At 45.8% G+C, this 18,213-nt stretch overlaps 1 protein-coding gene across 1 annotated transcript in view; it reads right to left on the bottom strand.

Annotated features, from left to right (window-relative positions):
* The window catches only part of LOC121046821 (ficolin-1-like), a 118,363-nt gene that overhangs the window by 4,865 nt on the left and 95,285 nt on the right, over window positions 1–18,213 (bottom strand). The window contains exon 4 of the mRNA XM_042288220.1: window positions 6,729–6,905. Within this exon, the coding sequence (XP_042144154.1) occupies window positions 6,729–6,905 (177 nt within the window). The remainder of the gene's footprint in view (window positions 1–6,728; window positions 6,906–18,213) is intronic.

Below are 18,213 nucleotides of genomic sequence, written 5' to 3'. Positions count from 1 at the left end.
CCAACTCAGGCACCCCACAAACATATTCGAGGATTCGAGGACTGACGTCTCGTCGTCGGCGAAGAGCAGTTTTTGTCGAAGCGTGTCCAACAAACACATCACAAGTATTCCACGAACTCCGGTGCAAAAAATGGCTGTTACCGAAAAATTGGCATGGACGTATTCCGACCGTTTACGAAGAAAAAAACACAGCCGCGTCTGCAGCGCACGAAAGCAACAGAACACTGAAGAGCGCAGTTCGAAAACCGGACCTACGTGGCCCGCTTATTTCTATAACTAGGCAAACGGCGAAAACGACAGCCCCAGAGGTCCCATCAGCGTGACAGAGAAAGTCACGTGAAAAATTTTCGTCGAAACGTTTTTGTCCTACGCGTCCTACATAGAGAGGTCACGCTGGGTCACGCGTTTCGCTTCACCCTTTTGATTTGCTTAAAGCGGCTGTCGCGCTCGCTGACAGCCACACGAAGACACAAAAGCAGGTGGGGAGGATTTGCAAAAGGCGAGGTCGAAGGGGAATCAACAACGCATAAAAGGAAAGGCCGCTTCTCCGGCGACCTTGTCGCCTTGCCTAGTCTGTCAGCGTTCGGCTTCCATTGAGGGCCTCAGAAAGATAATCTCCTTTCTTGAGAGCGAAATGGACGGGGTGGTTATGTTTTTCGGGCTTGTCGCCATCCGATAAGCCTCAATTATTTCTGTCCCCACTCGCTCGCAGTGGCCTCCCATGGCTGTCGTACCGGTGAAATTAGGAGCGCAAATATACTCCAGAAGCCGGGCGAAGACATGATAAATGTAATAACAAAAACGGCTTGACATCACAAAAATAACAATTTTATTAAACGTTTCGCCTCCCATGCGGGAGGCATCTTCAGTAGAGCGCAGAGCGAGTGAGAGTCGCACAAAAAAATTCGGCTATTTAGGCATAAAGTTTGTGTACACGTCCGGCAGGGGGCCACGGTTCTTGTTTACCAGCGATGAATCACTTCCGCGTTTGTCGTTCTGGATGAACCAAGATTCCAGCAGCTTCCTCAGTCCCCACCTTTTATCCCTCGCCTTGTCAAAGTCAAATTGGTGTCCTGACGTCCATGCATGGTCGACGAGTTCGGACTTGAAGCGGGTGGCGTTCGTGGAATTGGCGACATCCCGTGCGTGTTCTTTTAGTCTTGTTTTTCTTTTTCGTTCCGTCTCTCCAATGTAGGAAGCGTCACATTCCTTGCACTGCACCTGGTAGATCACGACCCTTTCTGCCTCTGGTGGGGTCGGGTCTTTTGGCTTGGAGATAACATTGGCAATTGTTCTGTAGGGTTTGTATACAGTTCGTACCCCCAACGGCCTAAGGGCGCGTCCCAATGCCTCCGAAACCCCCTTAACGTACGGGATGCACACGACGTCTCGTGTTCGTTCGGCTCGATCCGGGCGCCGACGGGACATTTGTTTCTTAACGCGATTGATAAACCGGTCGGGGTAGTTACGTTTCTTCAAAGCCTCCCGCCCATGGCTAAGTTCTTGATCGCTAAGTGTTGAGTTAGATGGGTGATGAGAGTGGTAGTCAAGAAAGTTTTGTCTGTCACATGGTTTACCATATACGGATGTCTCCATCTTAAAGAAAGATTCACTAGTTCTATGGACACGTACATATAAAAACGGCAAGGTACTATCGGTTTCATGTTCGCAGGTGAACTGAATTGAGGGGTTTGAGGGGGATGCCATAGGGCATCCGCTGACCTGATGATATATGTCCCCATTAAAACTAAAATTACACTGGTTGACACGAAAACGCAAAAAAGGAGTATAACGTCATCAACAAGGAGGGTTGTGCGAGTGGACAACGACTGGTCTCCCAGCAACCGGTCACGGGCGACATCAACCGCCAGGGCGTTGGGGACATTCGTAAATAATGAAATCACATCAAAGGATACCATAGCCTCGTGCGGTAGCATGGTCTGAGCGCGTATAAGTTCAACAAAGTCACGGGAATTCCGGACGCTAAACTTATTGTTTCCCGTAAGAGGGCTCAGAATCATTACCAGATATTTGGAAAGTCTGTAAGTGGATGAATCAATAACATATACAATCGGGCGTAGGGGGCAACCCGGTTTGTGAATTTTGGGGAGTTCATACATCTTGGGTGTCGCGGCGTCAAAGGAGAAGAGATGACGGTATAGGTGATCACTGATGCGTCCTTTCTTTTTCAGCTCTCGAAGGTGGTCAGCTAACTCTCTTTCGGACTTAGCGGCGGGATCTCTTGATAGCCTCACGAAATAGCGACTGTCATTTATAACTTCATACATCTTCTTCAGGTAGTCATCCCTATTAAGCACAACGGTTCCTTTTCCTTTGTCGGCCTTTAAAATCATGATCGAGCTGTCTGACTTCAACTGATTAAGAGCAATGCGTTCTTGTTGATCTAAATTTGACCCGGCCGGTTTCACATTGTTCGAAACACTGACAACGCGGCTTCTCGCGAAATTTACCCCTGTGACATCGTGCACATGTCTGAGTTTCTCTTCAATTTCAATTATGAAGTCACGTTTTGGAACGTACCGTGGAGCAAGGGCATAGTCCAGTCCTTTAGATAGCAGAAATTGCAAGCCAGGGTTGGTAATAGTAACATAGGGTACGTACGGCAGAATTCTCTGCCATAAAAAAAATGATTTGGCTAACGCCAATTTAACGCGAAATAGGTGCAAAGAGTTTTGCGATAAAAAGCGTAAAGCGAAAAAAAGGAAAAAAAAAAAAAAGAAAGACTGAAGGAAAGGAGAAATAAGAAAAAAATCTGGTGACGTGGCCAAAAAAAAAATTCTGTTCATGTGATTTTTTTTGTTACGTGACCAAACAAAAAGAAAATAAAAAAAATAAACTAAATAAAAAAAGGAACACAAGAAAAAAAACAAGCCCGGTTTCGAAGCTAAGCCCGCTTGATCGTGAAACTAGCGCGCTGTCTGTCGCGCCAACATAACTTTTTTTGTCTTTCTTTATTGCAAGTTGCGCCAACATAACTCTGCCTGTAATGCTCACGCATTCTCCCATCATAGGAGAAAGCTTAGTTGCCTTCGTAGTTTTTCATGCATGTGTTATTTTTATTTGTGGCAAGAGTTCACGTCCAGAATGCTTTTAGAGTTTTCGAGCAAAACGAGTTTTCTTCATCTGAGTCACCTTCTAGAACCAGTAGACCGCACTGGGTCGTCGGGCTAATCAAGCAGCTTTTTTCAAATTCTCTGGCGTGCCCGTCCTCGGATCCGAGGTCGCCGTTTGACAAGCTTAACTTTCTTCCACCTTTTAGCCGCAACCCCCACGGCAGCTTTCTTCCGTCCCCACTCCCTCTCGAGAGGATGGCTCGCCCCGAGGCTAATCCCATTCTCTAGACGCTCTTTCCACCCAACGATGGCCCTTTCCCTCCCCGTCCCCTAGCTTCGGGAGAGAAGGTTCTTCTCTGTAGAACGTCCCGTTTGTACAGCGGCCTTTAAAGCTCAAATTGTCCTGTCTGATCGTCCCTTTTGTGTCTCCACTTTTAATGTTTAAAAAGTATCAACACGCTAAAATAGTACAATTTCCAGGATTTTATTTTCATTCCCCAAGTGTGATGCGGGAGCCGCGCCACGGAGCCCCGGTCGTTTCCGCTCTTTGTTATCGCTAGGATTTGACAGTGCTCAATCACAATGCAAGACAGACACGCACAGAGCCACGCTCGCTTTTGCAATGCGCCGCCTAATAATGATATCTCTTGTGGAAACGTGCGTACATCCGTCTTGTCCAGTGTTAGCTCAATTGACAGCACTTTCTGTAAAGGCGGATTCACACCGGGGCTGTAAGCAGTCGCGCGATCCAACTAAATCGCATCGCAAAAAAAAAAAAAAATAAAAGTAATTAGTTGGTCAATTTGGCGTGCGCGATGAGCGAGTCCAACGCCTTCGTTGGCGAGTCGCTTCTCAAAAACTCTCGCTCCGAACGCCGTTGGTTGGCTGGGCCTCTCCGCGACTAGAGTGCATTGTAAAAAGTCGGGTCAGCAAGCGACTGCTCGAAACCCGTCACTTTTTGCCCGCGATGGTCGCTTTTGCGATGAAAGTTATGGCGCGACTAGATCGGATCGCCGGTGTGAACGCGCCATAATGTCGAACCAGTCTCATGGCGCGCTCCGATATTGGCTTGTGTACCTACGCGCGAGTGCAACCTCTGGCACAATTTATTTGCGTTTGCAAAGCCTGCTCCAGCCGCGTCAAAACATTCAGCCAACCTTTGGACTGCAGAAATCAAGAGACACCCGAAATAACATAAAGTTGCCAGCCGAATAAAACTTGATTTCTATTTAATTAAGATGAAGACCACCCGCATACATCAAATAATTCGTCAGCCGAACTCCAAGGCAGTAAGCCTAGTTCTGGCACTTTTTTGGCAACTTTGGCCCGCAGCTGCCAGATCACAGGCAAACTATCGGGAAGCGAAGCCTAACTTGGGCGCTCGTTTGGCTACTTGGGCCCAAAGATGCCGGATCTCAACCGAACTACAAGGTAGTAAGCGTAACTCTGGCACATCTGTGGCGATTTTGGCCCGAGTGTGCCGGGTGACGGCCAAACTGTGAAAAAGTGAAGCCTAACTTTGGCATAAGTTTGGCGATTTTGGCCCGAAAATGCCAAAGCTCTTCCGAACTACAAGGTAGTAAGCCTAACTCTGGCACATCTCTGGCGATTTTGGCCCGAATGTGCCAGGTGACAGCCGAACTGTCAAAAAGTGAAGCCTAACTTTGGCATTAGTTTGGCGATTTTGGCCCAAAAATGCCAAAGATCTGCCGAACTACAAGGTAGTAAGCCTAACTCTGGCACATCCGTGGCGATTTTGGCCCGAATGTGCCAGGTGATAGCCGAACTATCAAAAAGTGAAGCCTAACTTTGGCATTAGTTTGGCGATTTTGGCCCAAAAATGCCAAAGATCTGCCGAACTACCGGGCAGTAAGCCTAAATCTGGCATTTTTTAGGCGATTTAGGCCCGAAGATGCCAGACGACAGCCGAACTACCCGGCAGCGAAGCCTAAGTTTGGCACTTGTTTGGCGAATTAGGGCCAAGATACCCAGACTGTTGCCAAGGGAGGTCAGGTTTGGCACTACTTTGGCTTCTTCGGGCTTTTTAGTGCCCTAAACTGCCAGACGCAAGCCAACTTTTGGCCCAGAACTCGGTGCTGCCTGGGATAATATTAAATTAGCTCATATGCTCGAAGGAGCCAGATCGGTAAAGTAAAATCAGGTTGACACAATTTCGCTAGCCAGGCAAATAAATATACGACAATTAGTCTTCTCAGAATATTTTAATAGTGTTATTATAATCCACACGTGCTAATAGGAACGCATTTACACACAGACGTTTTATGTTATTGTCCTGTCATGTACCTAAATATGCTATGTGCCTTATATATATGTGTGTATATGCGCGTCTGTATGATGCGTATGTATGTATGTGTGTGTATGTATGCGTGTATATACATGTATGTATATACATATGTATATGTGTATGTGTATATATATATATATGTATATGATTTTTTTGTTATCTTTAACAGCGTGTTTAACTTATGCTGTTCTTCTGGTTCTTTTTTATTTATTTATTTATTTGCTTAATGTTAAAAGCTGAAAACTTAATGTTATTACTTCATGTGTAGTATGTCGCCGTGTGCCAATTGTAAGGCTGCAGAGGCCTTGTCAAGTCAAACTTTTGACTTTTTGCCCCTGCAGCCTACATCAGTTTCTGATGTGAAATAAAGGATTGATTGATTGATTGATTCATTGATTTATTTACATTGAGTTGGAACTATGATGGTTCAGAATTATGTAAGAACCGAATCGGGGCTCCTGAATCAATGGTGACAATATTCCCAGGTGAGAAGTCAGTCTCCAAAACGCTAAATCCAATATGATACGAAGTAAAGCCAACAGAAAATAAACTTGGAACTGCGAGTGTGTCACCGAGAGCTAGGCCGCTGGTGCGGGCACTGAGGCTTTCAGAGGCATTCCGCCAGAGCCGCAGTCTTGCAAAAGTAATTTGTAATTGTGCCCGAAATTTTGCACTTACTGAAGCTAGAAAGTAATTAAATTACTATTACAATTCCTTATAGCCCAAAGTAATTAAACGCAATTACAAATTTAAAAGAAAGTAATTAAATTACATTAATTCAATTAGTGTACTTGAATTACTACTTCCTTTTGTCCTGCGGCTCTCAGAACGTTTATAGTTTTGTTTGCATCTCTAACCCCATGTCACTCTGGCCACCCCTGTTATAGCACATCATTTTTACCATCTCATAAAAGGTGGATCATGCCGGCGTGTTTCGCGGAACATGAGCCGAATTGTTCGTGCGAAACTACACGTCACACAGAAGATTTTAATTTCGTTCTAGTTTCTTAAAAGGGTACGTTCAGAACAATCATTAGCGTCTGCGATAACGAAGTTCTGAATTAGGTTTGGGAATTTGAATTTCTAAATTAACAAATTTAAACGATGTTTCAGCTAGAAAATAGCTAACAACCGTCTAGAATCACAAAATCAGCGCACGTAGAAAGACAGAAAGCACCCCAAGCATTTACAGCCTTTCAAAAACAGTTTGGGCTTGTTTTCAATTTTCGGTTTTCTATCGGCAGAGCCGCAGAGGTCCTGCTCCCTGCTGACAAAGCCCTCAATAACACGCGCCATTCCACATTCTTCGCATTTGTTGCGAAAGGCACTGCGGCAGAACCGATACCTACCTTGATGAGGACCCTCGTAGTCGGCAACGGTCAGCTTGTAACCCTCCTGTTTGGAGCCGACGACGAATTTGTGATAGAGCAATACTGTCGGTTCCCTTTGTCCTATTTTTGTCAGTTCGATTCTGAGAGCTTGTTGGTTGTTCGGAAAACTCGTAAGTGCATGAAGATTATCAAGTCCTTTGACGGAAGGAAAAAAATGCGCTTAGAAATAAACACGAACACCCTCTCCAAATGGTAAGACTGACTCATAAACCCTCCATGACGTGAGGCCTCACTCCTAACATGAGCTGCAGGAATGTGCATGGCGCTGACTAAAACCATAGATCAAACCAAGCTAACGATAGTAAATTGAAACAAGAAACACCTACAAGAGTAGCGACTCACATTTTTCGTTTCACGATGCTATATAATCATATGCTTCAATAGCAGAAAAATATGCATTGAATTATATAAAGATAATTGTTGGTATTCATTAGCAAGCTAAAATGCTGGCAGAATAAACTTATTTGTGAGAGCTTGTTTTGAATGGTGAGTATCAATGTTAGTTGCAAAGCAAATAAACACAGATAGGCTACGTCACCCGAGGGTATCTTTATTGACTGGTTTTGTTTTACATGTGAACCAAAATTAATATTAATACTACTGGTGATTTCTGTTTAACGCAATATTCTTGTTTCTTTTTGTTGGTTTGGGGGAGATTCTCAAAGGAGAGTTAACGTGGCTGACAGATGTGATGTGGGCCACGGGGCATTTAGCCCACTAAAGTCCGCGGGAAAGTTTACCCCGTGACGTGACGCGAAGGTGTCACGTTACAACCACGACTCCAACTGTCTATATGTGGCGCCACTCGTTTATCAAAATGGCGGTAATAGTGAGGATCGGAGATACGTGATGGTATACCATTTTCTAGGCCTGTCTCGTGGTGTGCTGACATTACTGAGCGACACGAATTATTCCCGCTTTGGCGAGGAAGCTGGAGTAGTGCGCAGGCAGGTCGCATTTTTCTCCCGAAAGCAACAAATATGCGTAGCGTAATATTGACTCCATGGTACAGTTTTTTTTTCTTAGGGGCGAAGCTCCTTAGGGTCTAGCCTTGTCCGGCGTCCGTGCTCACATCAATTGCACTGCCTCCGAAATCGGCCCAAATAAAAAAAAAAAAAAAAAGTACGTTTGTTTAGGGGCTCGAATTGGGAACCGCTTGCTTACGAGGCAGACGTCTTAACCACTACGCTACACTTTTTTTTTCTTTATTGCACACTACGCTACACTTCAACGTTGCATGTAGTCGCTCAACGTCTATACAGGAGATGGCGCTGCGGTCAAATGCTCAACTGCGTATATAACCACGATCCATACAACACATTCTCTTTCTGACATGGACCGTTGACTTAAGCGGTGGAGATGCGTTCCCCCCGCTTCTAGCGGATCCAAGCTGATCCGCTAGAAGAACCACTGGCTCTGCATTTCACCCACCATTAAGCAGTAATAATGAAGTTGAAACGCAATCCGGAACTCCGCACCACCCATGAACAATAAAATCAGTATCATCAGCACCACCACAGCTTCGCCGCAATGAACATCATTCACCACGTGGAGATGCGGCCACATTTTTTTAAAACATAAAGTCACGAGCAAAACAGAAACCAAATGTATAAAGCAGGCGAGCTCCTTAACGTTCCACAGGATTCTAAACCAGCGAGGAACGGACGACAAAGGGACAAACACACACATTTTCCACCTCATCACTTTGCTTCACTCATAAAGATTGAGACGTGTGTGTTTGCGCCCTTGTCGTCCGTTAGTTTCTGGTTTAGTATGGTGTGTACCAAAAATACTGTTTTGAAGTCAACGCCTCGGTATAGACGTTAATGTCGGTTTCACACCTACCGACAAATGTGTCTCAGAACGTAGTTAGTGAGTTAAATAATATTTTGAGGCACTTAAAGATGTGATCTTAAAAGTCACTCCACTTTAGATGTGTTAAACGGGTAGATCATTCTTTAAATCGAACACTCGTATGTTACACATCGAGTTTTGCAATTTTTAGAGATCCATCCCTACCGAAAAACCCAGTATAACGTTTCTCTATCTGGATTGTAAAACTAGACATCTACATGGATTCTATCTGGATTTCATGTTTGCAGAAGTTATTCACTTGGCATCACGCTGCTGTTACCTGATGACGTATTTTATGATCATCCTTCGGGCACAGCACAACGCCGCCGACGCCGCTTGTTTCTTAAGTATTGTGAAAAGTGAAGTCGTCCTAGAGGTATAGGACGACTTCTAGGATGACCGCAAGGATGACGCCAAAACAATGGGACAAGTAAGATCGCTCGATGAGCGGAGCGAGCCGCTCAATCGTATATACATTTATCGGTTTATACGACGCTTTTTCGCTCATCGGGACAAGTAAGCCTTTCGCCTAAAAACATGTTTTACGAATGCTGTCTAAAATATTATTAAAGTGTTGTTTACGAAGCGTCTAAATCTCAATCTTGTGCTCTTGGAAAAGTCCGACCATAGCTTTATGCAAGACACTTTGAAGTGGTCACCGACCACCACTCTTTGTGCTGGCTTGCTTCCCTTAAGAACCTAACCGGACTCCTCGGTCGGTGGGCGCTAAAACTGCAGGAGTATGATTTTAATATCGTCAACAGAAGTGGTCAAAAACATCAAGACGCTGATGGCCTCTGCCGATGTACGCTTACCCTTAAAGGGCCTCTGAAAGGAAAAAAAGAACTTTTTTTTTAACAGTCTGTTGGGACACGCGTGGCACTAAACAAATTTTACGCGAAAAAAAAAATGTTTAGAGCGGTATTCACGGCGATAAATTTATTTGAAATTCTGCACGCAAAGTCCATGACGTCACGAAGTGGTCATTCGCTCAATGCGATGGTAATTCGCTCTTTCCACCTCGACGCGAAGGCGAAACCGGTCCACTTCTCCTCCAGGCGCTCGGCATGCCGAGATGAAAAACAAGTAGAAATGAGGTGACTAGCAACTAAATCGCGTCTCGGGTAGTGAATATTTCTCTAAAAATGTTTTCTTTTGCGTATAATTAATTTTTTGACACGGATGTCCCAACAACACTGTTAAAAAACTTTTTTTTTCTTTCCAGGGGCACTTTAACACCATTACTACTCTTGCACTATACACAAATACCACAGCTTCAATCGCTCCTATTTCCTGTGAGACTTTGCCTTCCGAGCAGCGTGCAGATCGTGTGAATAATTCAGATACTCTCCCACTTGAGAGGCAGCAATCCGTCCAAAAGTTGACGTTTTACTAACAGAGCTCAACAATTGTTTATATTGACGGGATATTGTTTTGTCAAAATTATGATCCACAGGGTAAGCGTTGGCTCCTTGTCATACCTCAACACCTCTGACAAGAGATATTACAAAATCTGCAAGATGAGCCCCCTGCCCGCCATCTCGGATTCCTAAAACCTACACAAGAGTTTGTCATCCATGGGTTCTTTTGGCCCGGAGTGTATAGTGCTGTATTCAAGTGCGTCAGGAGTTTCCAGCTGTGCCAGCGTCGAGAGTGTCCCACATCAACTCCCCCAGGACTTCTCGAACCCATAGCTCCCCCTCATTTACCGTTCGTCGTTGTGTGAGTTGACCTATTCGGACCCTTCCCAGAACTGGATAATTGTGTATATCGACCATCTAACATGTTACGTAGAAACAGCGGTCCTTCCCAACGCTACAGCACCCTAAATTGCTGCGTTCCCGCTGAACCAGGTGATTCTCCGCCACGGAGCTCCACGTACTCTCATAAAAGATCGCGGACGGTCCCTTTTGTCTACCACCGTGGAGGCGCTACTTAGTTACTTACCACTAAATTTATTTCTCATGTCAAAAAGAACTTGAGATGAACACCAGAATGATGCAATGACGTTACTTCCAAGCCATGTATATTGGAAACTCGGCCGAACACGCGTATCATTGTCTTTTGAGGCCATGGCGACGCCTTAGACATTCTTTGTTGTTATGGAATCACTATCGACGCTCTCCTTTGTTCACGCAACGAATGCGAAAAACAGTACGGCCTTTCGACACGGGCTTCTGGCCGGGGCCATTTTCAGTGTTCGTGCGTATGGCATGCACGTGATGTGTTTGCCTTCAGAAGCAACAAACATGCGCGTCCTGGGCTGTGGAGATCGCACGCTGGGCTGTAAATTTTTAAAAATTGAAATGTTGGATAAATTGAGCTCTAACTCTACTGCTGATATATGCCGCAGCACACAAGACGACCAAGAAAATGACCAAGATCTGGAATGGGTTATACAAGCCAATGAAGCCAAACCAGCGCTGAGAGCCTAAAGACTCTGGTTAAAATTCACGCCCGACGTTTCCAAGTACGGACAACCACTGTTGTGCGAACATTAGAGACACGGCCACGAAAGATTGCTGCACTGCCATTGGCTTCCAAGAGCCTCGTGTGGCACAGGCATTGTGTACTGGCGCATTTGACGTTGCTTGCAAGGCAAACACAAGCACACCAAGGGACTTTGCTGAAAGTATATGCCTTTTCCGCTTGGTCTCGGGGATCAAAAACCACGGTGTCGTGTGCATGTTTTTATGACTGGATTGGTTGGCATAGCTGATGAGATCGGCCGCGGTCTATTTGAAAGTAAAGGCGATGGGCACGGCGGTAAACAATGCAATTTGGACGTTGCCATGGCATCACTACGTCGTACATCCGTTGCCTCTCATTGATCCCATTTATTGTGCGTCGTTGCCGACATAAATCACACGACGGGAAAATCTAGCCGACATGCAAAACTAGAGTACCTCAATGTCCTTCTGTTGAGGGTGAGGCCATCGTTCGTAGAACCTGATGACGACAGCACGCGCTCACATGGAAAATAGAAAAGTTGCAGGAAACAAAATGTCGCCCTAGCACAGTCAGCGCCACGAACGCGTGCAGGGACATGCTTTTTCACGCGCTTCAGAGCAAATAAATAAATATAAGAGTTAAAAAAAAATTGGTAAGGTGTCATCACCCCAAGCCACCGAGCCCCGAAGCAAAGTGCACATAAAGGCACGCTAGGCAAAACCGATCCTAGCAGCAAACGCGTGCCGCGAGCCACCTTTCGTACGAGCTCGAGAGAAGAAAACAACAGCAAATGCTCTTGCAGCTTGATTCTGCTGTCGCCATCTCGTCGAACTTAATGAAAAAGAGTCTGTCCCGTCCAATTTATTTACACAAATACTACAATACGCAGGGTGTTTCACTGAAGGTGGACAAATTCGATATTGCGAAAACTACGCGTTGCACAAAAAAAAAAAAGGCTTGTGTCGTTTTGTTTTTAGGCCAGGGGCCCACTTAGGCAAATGATTAAAGTTTGAGATAACTAAGTTGTTAATTATTTTCGAGTAATTAATCTTATAAATATTGAGCTTAAGGACATGGTTTAATTTCGAAACTTGCTGAGCATCATTGAAACACACTAAATAAGAGAATTGAAGTGCGATAGAAGACACCCCGATAGAAAAGACCATAAATAAAATATCATGGTCCATCAAACTTTCTTGATGGTTCGTCAAACTTCTCTGATGGCCCATCAAACTTCCCTGATGGCCCACCAGGCTTCCTTGATGGTTCACCAGACCTTCTTGATGGCTCTTGATGGTCTATCAGACCCTCCAAATATACCATCAAAGAAATTTCGATGGTCCATCATACTTCCTTGACGGCGTCTGATGGACCATTGAAAACGTCTTCTTGGTTCGTCAGTTGCTCCAATGGCACCTGATGGTCCACCAGACTTCCTTGATGGACCATCCAGAGCGTTAGATGGTCTGTCAGGTACTTTAGTGGCAGCTAATGGTCCATCAAACCTCTCTGGTGGACCATCACAAGCGTTTGACGGTCGGCCAGAAGCTCATAACTGCATTTGATGGGTCGTCAGACCATCAGGCGATGGACCATCAAAAGTGTTTTGTACCATCAAATCGCATTTATTTATTTATTGCATGTTGCCCCGCAGTGCCAAGAGGAATTATTTCAGGGGGAGGGGGGTGTAGGTGTGAGAATCCATTTGCACAAGAATTACGGTCGTCAGATACAGAAACATACAAAAAAAAAAAAACAAGTTCGCAAAAAAAATTGTGTTGCTTTGACAAAGTATAGGCATTTCCACGATTTATATTCTGCGGTGGCTGTTATATGTGACGACAATATTCCATCAGTCGTGGGCGCGCGTTGTTGCAGTGGTTCTGAGCGAGTGCGTATTCCTCTGAACTCGATCGCATGCATGCTTAAACCAATCGCATATATACTGTGAACGACTTAAGTTTCGCGAGAACCTAATTTTCGCGAATTTCGCAAATCGCCGGCAAATCGCGAAAAATAGTTCCCGCGAACAATTCCGGTAAAATTTGAACACATGAAAATCTATATTGAGATTATACCGCGTCGCAAAAATTAGAACCCGCGAGTTATTACAAAACTTCAGATTTGACCTAAATCGCGAAGTATTGAGCCGGCGAAAAATACGTCGTTTACTAGTATATATATATATGAATACAATAACAGAACATTTTTAAACCCGCTCACACCATCAGAATTAACTGTCGATTGTACGACAGGCCTACTTGATGGTGCCTGAGAGACAATCAAATATTTCCTGATGGTGGCTGATGGACCATTAAAGGCTTCTGCTTAAAGGTCGGACCTTCAAAACGTTTCTTGCTGCGACTGACGGACCGTCGAAACGTTTTGATGTTGCCCGGGTGAGAGCATCAGGATATCTCGATAGACCATCAGAACGAAAAAAAGGCTGATGGCGCTTCTCATGTCATCTTTCGGTGGTGGAAATAATGTGACCACATTCAGGAGGTTTCAGGAGTGGCCGAGAGAAGGCGCCAATGATCTCGCGTCGCTGCGCATTCGTGAATTACATTCGGTGCATAAAGCTAACAGCGGCGTGGCTCGATAACAGGGTGTTCAATTTCTATTAATCCGCCTCAACAATTGTCCTGGCATACTCGAAAGGTAACGAAGGCACCTTCTTATAAACTCAGGTACGTTTTTGCAACCATAGTTTTGTTTTAAACTGTTTTATTGTCCGTTGCTGAAACAATTTGTTGATCTGCTTTCTATGTCAAGAAAATCATGTTTACAATCCAAGTGGCAGAGAATGCGTCGAAAAACGCACTTTGCTTGATAGGAAATTTATTTACCAGGTGCACGTATACTATAAACTAAATATTTGCGAAAAAAAAAAAAAAAAAAAAAAAAACGTTTACGAAGCCGCGAATGCGCTAGTACGAGGCCTGCTGCATTCTCGGGCCGACGAGGCTTAGTGTATTGCACGCTGTCGCACGACGCCGTCATGCCCAGCATAGATGATGGGGACAGAGTGTAGATAGCCCCGCAACAGACACCGAGGAAGTTTCTGCGGATCGTGGAGTCTTGAAAGTAGTGAGTAGATTAAACGCATTTTCTCTGCTATTTTGTTTTTGCTGTTTGATAATTCAACGTCCAATCATTTCCAGATAGAAATATTAACATGCCATAACCTAAATACAAACATTGTTTGCAAGTCTCTACGAGGATTTCGGAAGGTACCCTAACACTTCGGATGTTCTTTTTTGAAATAATAATTGGCACAAAATAAAGTCCACAATTGACTGTAATGGAATCTGTCTTCTGCCGGTACATATGTGTAATTAGAAATTCATACCGACCAACAGATGTTCGCACCATGAAACGATCACACCATAAATGTCCCAAAATACGACAGATCATCAAACCATCATGCCATCAAGCCATCAAGCCACCAAACCATCACACCATCAGGTTACGATCAGGTAATCAGAACAGCAATGTCCCAAAACACATGAGACAATCAGCCTGATGGACCATGAGGATTTTTCCGGGTGATTTTTTCGATAGACGCGCTGCATTTTACAGCTTCTTAAAAACAGCAGAACTTCGACGGGTTTCTAAGTTTTGGTTTGCAATCGGAGCGCTTCTGGGTACCTACGGCACCGCACCCCGTGGAGAAATAGTGCAACCAACATTTTGCTTCGCTGTGCTCGCTCAATGCAGCAGAGGCAGCTTGCACTATTTCTCCACAGGGCGCGGTGCCGTCGGTGCCGAGGAGCGCTTCGATAGTAAACCGAAACTTAAAAACCCGTCGAAGTTGTATGGTTTTTGAGAAAGGTGTAAAATCTAGCACGTGCTTTCTATCGCACTCCAACTTTTTCATTTAGTATTTCTGATGATGCTCAGCAAGTTTCCAAATGAAACCGTGCCCTTAAACTCAATGCTTAAAAATAATTACACGAAAATGATTAGCAACTTAATTATCCTGAACTTTATTAATTTTCCCTAATAGGCCCTTGGCTTAGAATCAAAACGACACAACCTTTTTTTTTTTTTTTTTGGTGCGATGCGTAGTTTTCGCAGTATCGAATTCGTCCACATTTCTTAAAACACCCTGTATACTAAAATGTATAATGTTCTCTCCATGGTATTAAAATGGAGGTTGGAGAAACCTCTTGTATGTACTACCATACGCTCTTCCAGATTTTTCTTCTAGGTAATGTAAATCTTAAAATTGTTTGAAAATGCGCTCAAAACGGTGAAAACACCCATATGTTTAAAATTTATTAAGAATCTACAGCCCTTTCAGGGGAAAACCTAAGGGTCGTACGACCTTCATGACGTCTTCGTAATGAACCTCCGAAAGAATCAACACTCTCGTGCATTCCTGAAACTCAGGTTTGTGTAGCGAAATTCGCCCACTTAGTGACGAGTGGGTGAATCTACTTAAGGGTGAACGGAGTATAGCGTGATCGCTAGAGCGCTTCGCGTTCCCGCCGCAAGAGGGCGAGCAAGGAGGTGGAGAAACGAGTCCGAACGCCCGCATGAGTGTTTATACCTCCCACTGCCATTCGCGCGAAAACTAGTGACACGGGACAAGCGAGAAGTGACGTTCACACTGCAGGCAAATGGCGAGCCGCTTTCGAGAGTTGCCTAACGACGGTCAACGGTGGACCGGCGGCTGCCTGGCATCGTCACCCGCAGCGGAAAAATTTCAAGAGCAAGCTACTCAAGACGGCGAGGATGCCTGCGTTGCAAGGCAAGATATGAAGATCGTCATGCGTCCCAGGGGAGGCCTGAACCTTGGAGAAATTTCTAGATTCGAGATCAGCCGAGCCATCGCCCCAGCTGCGAACGTGAGTGGCGAGGAGGTAACGCAAACGTCATCTGCCCGGACAAACAGCAAAACATAGTCGTTTTAGTACGTATAAACGAGAGAAAGCAGACCGCTACCCGGCAGTCAGAAACCTCACTATCAACGGCATTGCACACGACGTCAGCGCCTAGGAGACCGCTCCCCACGGCACCGTTAAGGGCGTCATCAGGGGTGTTCCGTCGACGGACACTATTCTAGAAATTGAAGAATCTTAGTTCAAGACTATAATTCGACTACTGTGCAAGTCAACCATATCGGTAAGACGACGACGGTGATCATCGCATTCGGCGGCGACAAGGCCCCGAACCACAGATACGGCAAACTGTGGGTCGAGTGTTCGCTGAATCGCAAGCAGATCGATATGTGCTACCGGTGTGGTCCCCCTGCCACCAAATGGACGTTTGCCCAAACCCAGAAGACAGGATATGCCGTGGTCGTGGAATGAAGAATCACGAAGAAAGCCACGTCTGCAGTAACCCCAATTGCAGCCTCTGCGGGGAGAACCACCTCACCACAGACAAGAAGTGTAAAGCAAGGTTCAAGACGCCATACGTCGTTGGTAAACGGCGTTGGGAACGTGAGCAACGAGAAGAAGAGATGTAGCTGCAGCAGCCGAGGGTGCCAGCGTGACAGCAGATAACGTGGCAGGCGTCGGACGGGCGTCGCAGCCGCTCCCAGAGAAGGCGAGGGAGAAGCAAGAGCGCTACCAGGTCACCATCGGCAGCTGGGGCTCGCAGGCGCGAATCTCAATGGAGGCCCAAGTCGAAGGCCCGGCGGAGCGACCGCGCCGAGAAGCAGGTGGGCCGGGCAGCGGGGTTTCCCGTCGCTCTCAAGAATAGCAATTTCCCTTCCGTTTGCTCCTCCTTCCCTTCCAGAGACAGAGTGTTGACACTGTTTGGAACTCAAGCAAAAGGTAGAGAGGCAGAACAATCAAATCAAGAGCCAAAACAATCAGATGGAGGCAATGATGGAGTGTATCGAGGTACTCAGTAGACCAAAGAACAATGGTAATGACGTCAGCGTAGCTAAAAGGAACGTAGCCAAGTCATACACCACCTTCGCCGCTCCCGCGGCGCCGAAGGCGATCACGCCACCGGCGCTGATCACGCCACCGGAGTTGACGCAGTTAGAGATGCAAGCTCCAACGACAGAAATGGCACTCGTTTCCATGGAGGAAGAGAAGGCCGAGGCCGCCGTTCCTCCGACAATGGAGACGGTCATGAGCATGCTTACACAAATCTCCAAACAAGTTTCTCAATTGCCTGAGCCAGTGAAGAGTCTAACAGTAAGAATGAAAAATGTGTAGGCCAAATGCAGAGAACCCTCCGTTAGTTGCATGCGAAAACTAAGCATCTCACGGTTGCCAAGATGAAGCCATCACGAGTTAATCTACGGGTCAGGCAGCGAGAAGTTGGTTCCGTGCGCAAATCTACCGCTCAGAAAGTAGAAAATGACGAAGACTAAAGGAAAGCAGAAATAGACTGCGACGTTACTTCAATAGAACTGTACGAGTGTTATAAACAAGATACAGAAGTTACAACTATACGTTGATAAATTGGACCAGTAACCGGATATCATAGCGTTACAAGAGACCAACGGCCGGGCGAAGCTTGCGGTATACATAACGTATACGGACCCTAGCGAAAAGGGTACTGCGATCTTGGTCCGCAGCAACGTGGCGGCCACACAGAACGTGACCACTCAGCGAGGCTGCGAACATACGCTCATGAAAATTCAAAGCAGAAGAGTGGGGGGTGACAAGAACATCTTTGTCCTGAATGCGTATTGCCGACCGTCCAGCAGGGTCATTGACTTTGAAGGCACCATATTGGACTGCATTACAGCAGCAAGAATGAAACCGATCTTAGTGGTAGGAGAGTTCAACGCGGCCTACACGGGGTGGGGTTACAAATATTCGTCCAAAAGAGGAAACCAAATGGTAAAAGCTGCAGAGGATCACGACATGGAGGTGGTTAACGAACCGGGCGTGCCGACCAGGACAGGCACCAGCACCGGTCAGAAACACCACTCCTAATCTAACGTTAGTTCAGGGGAACCTCGACGTTACTTGGCGTAACACGGGAGAGAATCTTGGCTCAGATCACGACATCATTTGTGTCACCCTCGGGGGGATCGATATGAGGGCGAAACTGGGTCAAGCCACCATTACAGACTCGGACCGGTTACGTAGACGCGCAGACTGTGAAAGCAAGGACGAGGACCAAGACACCAAGACGTATAAGGCATGGGCCAAGAAGCAACACA

Source organism: Ixodes scapularis, unplaced genomic scaffold (assembly GCF_016920785.2).
Source record: "Ixodes scapularis isolate PalLabHiFi unplaced genomic scaffold, ASM1692078v2 ptg001274l_1___fragment_1__unscaffolded, whole genome shotgun sequence".
NCBI lineage: Eukaryota > Metazoa > Arthropoda > Arachnida > Ixodida > Ixodidae > Ixodes > Ixodes scapularis.
This window is presented reverse-complemented; position numbering and strand designations above follow the sequence as displayed.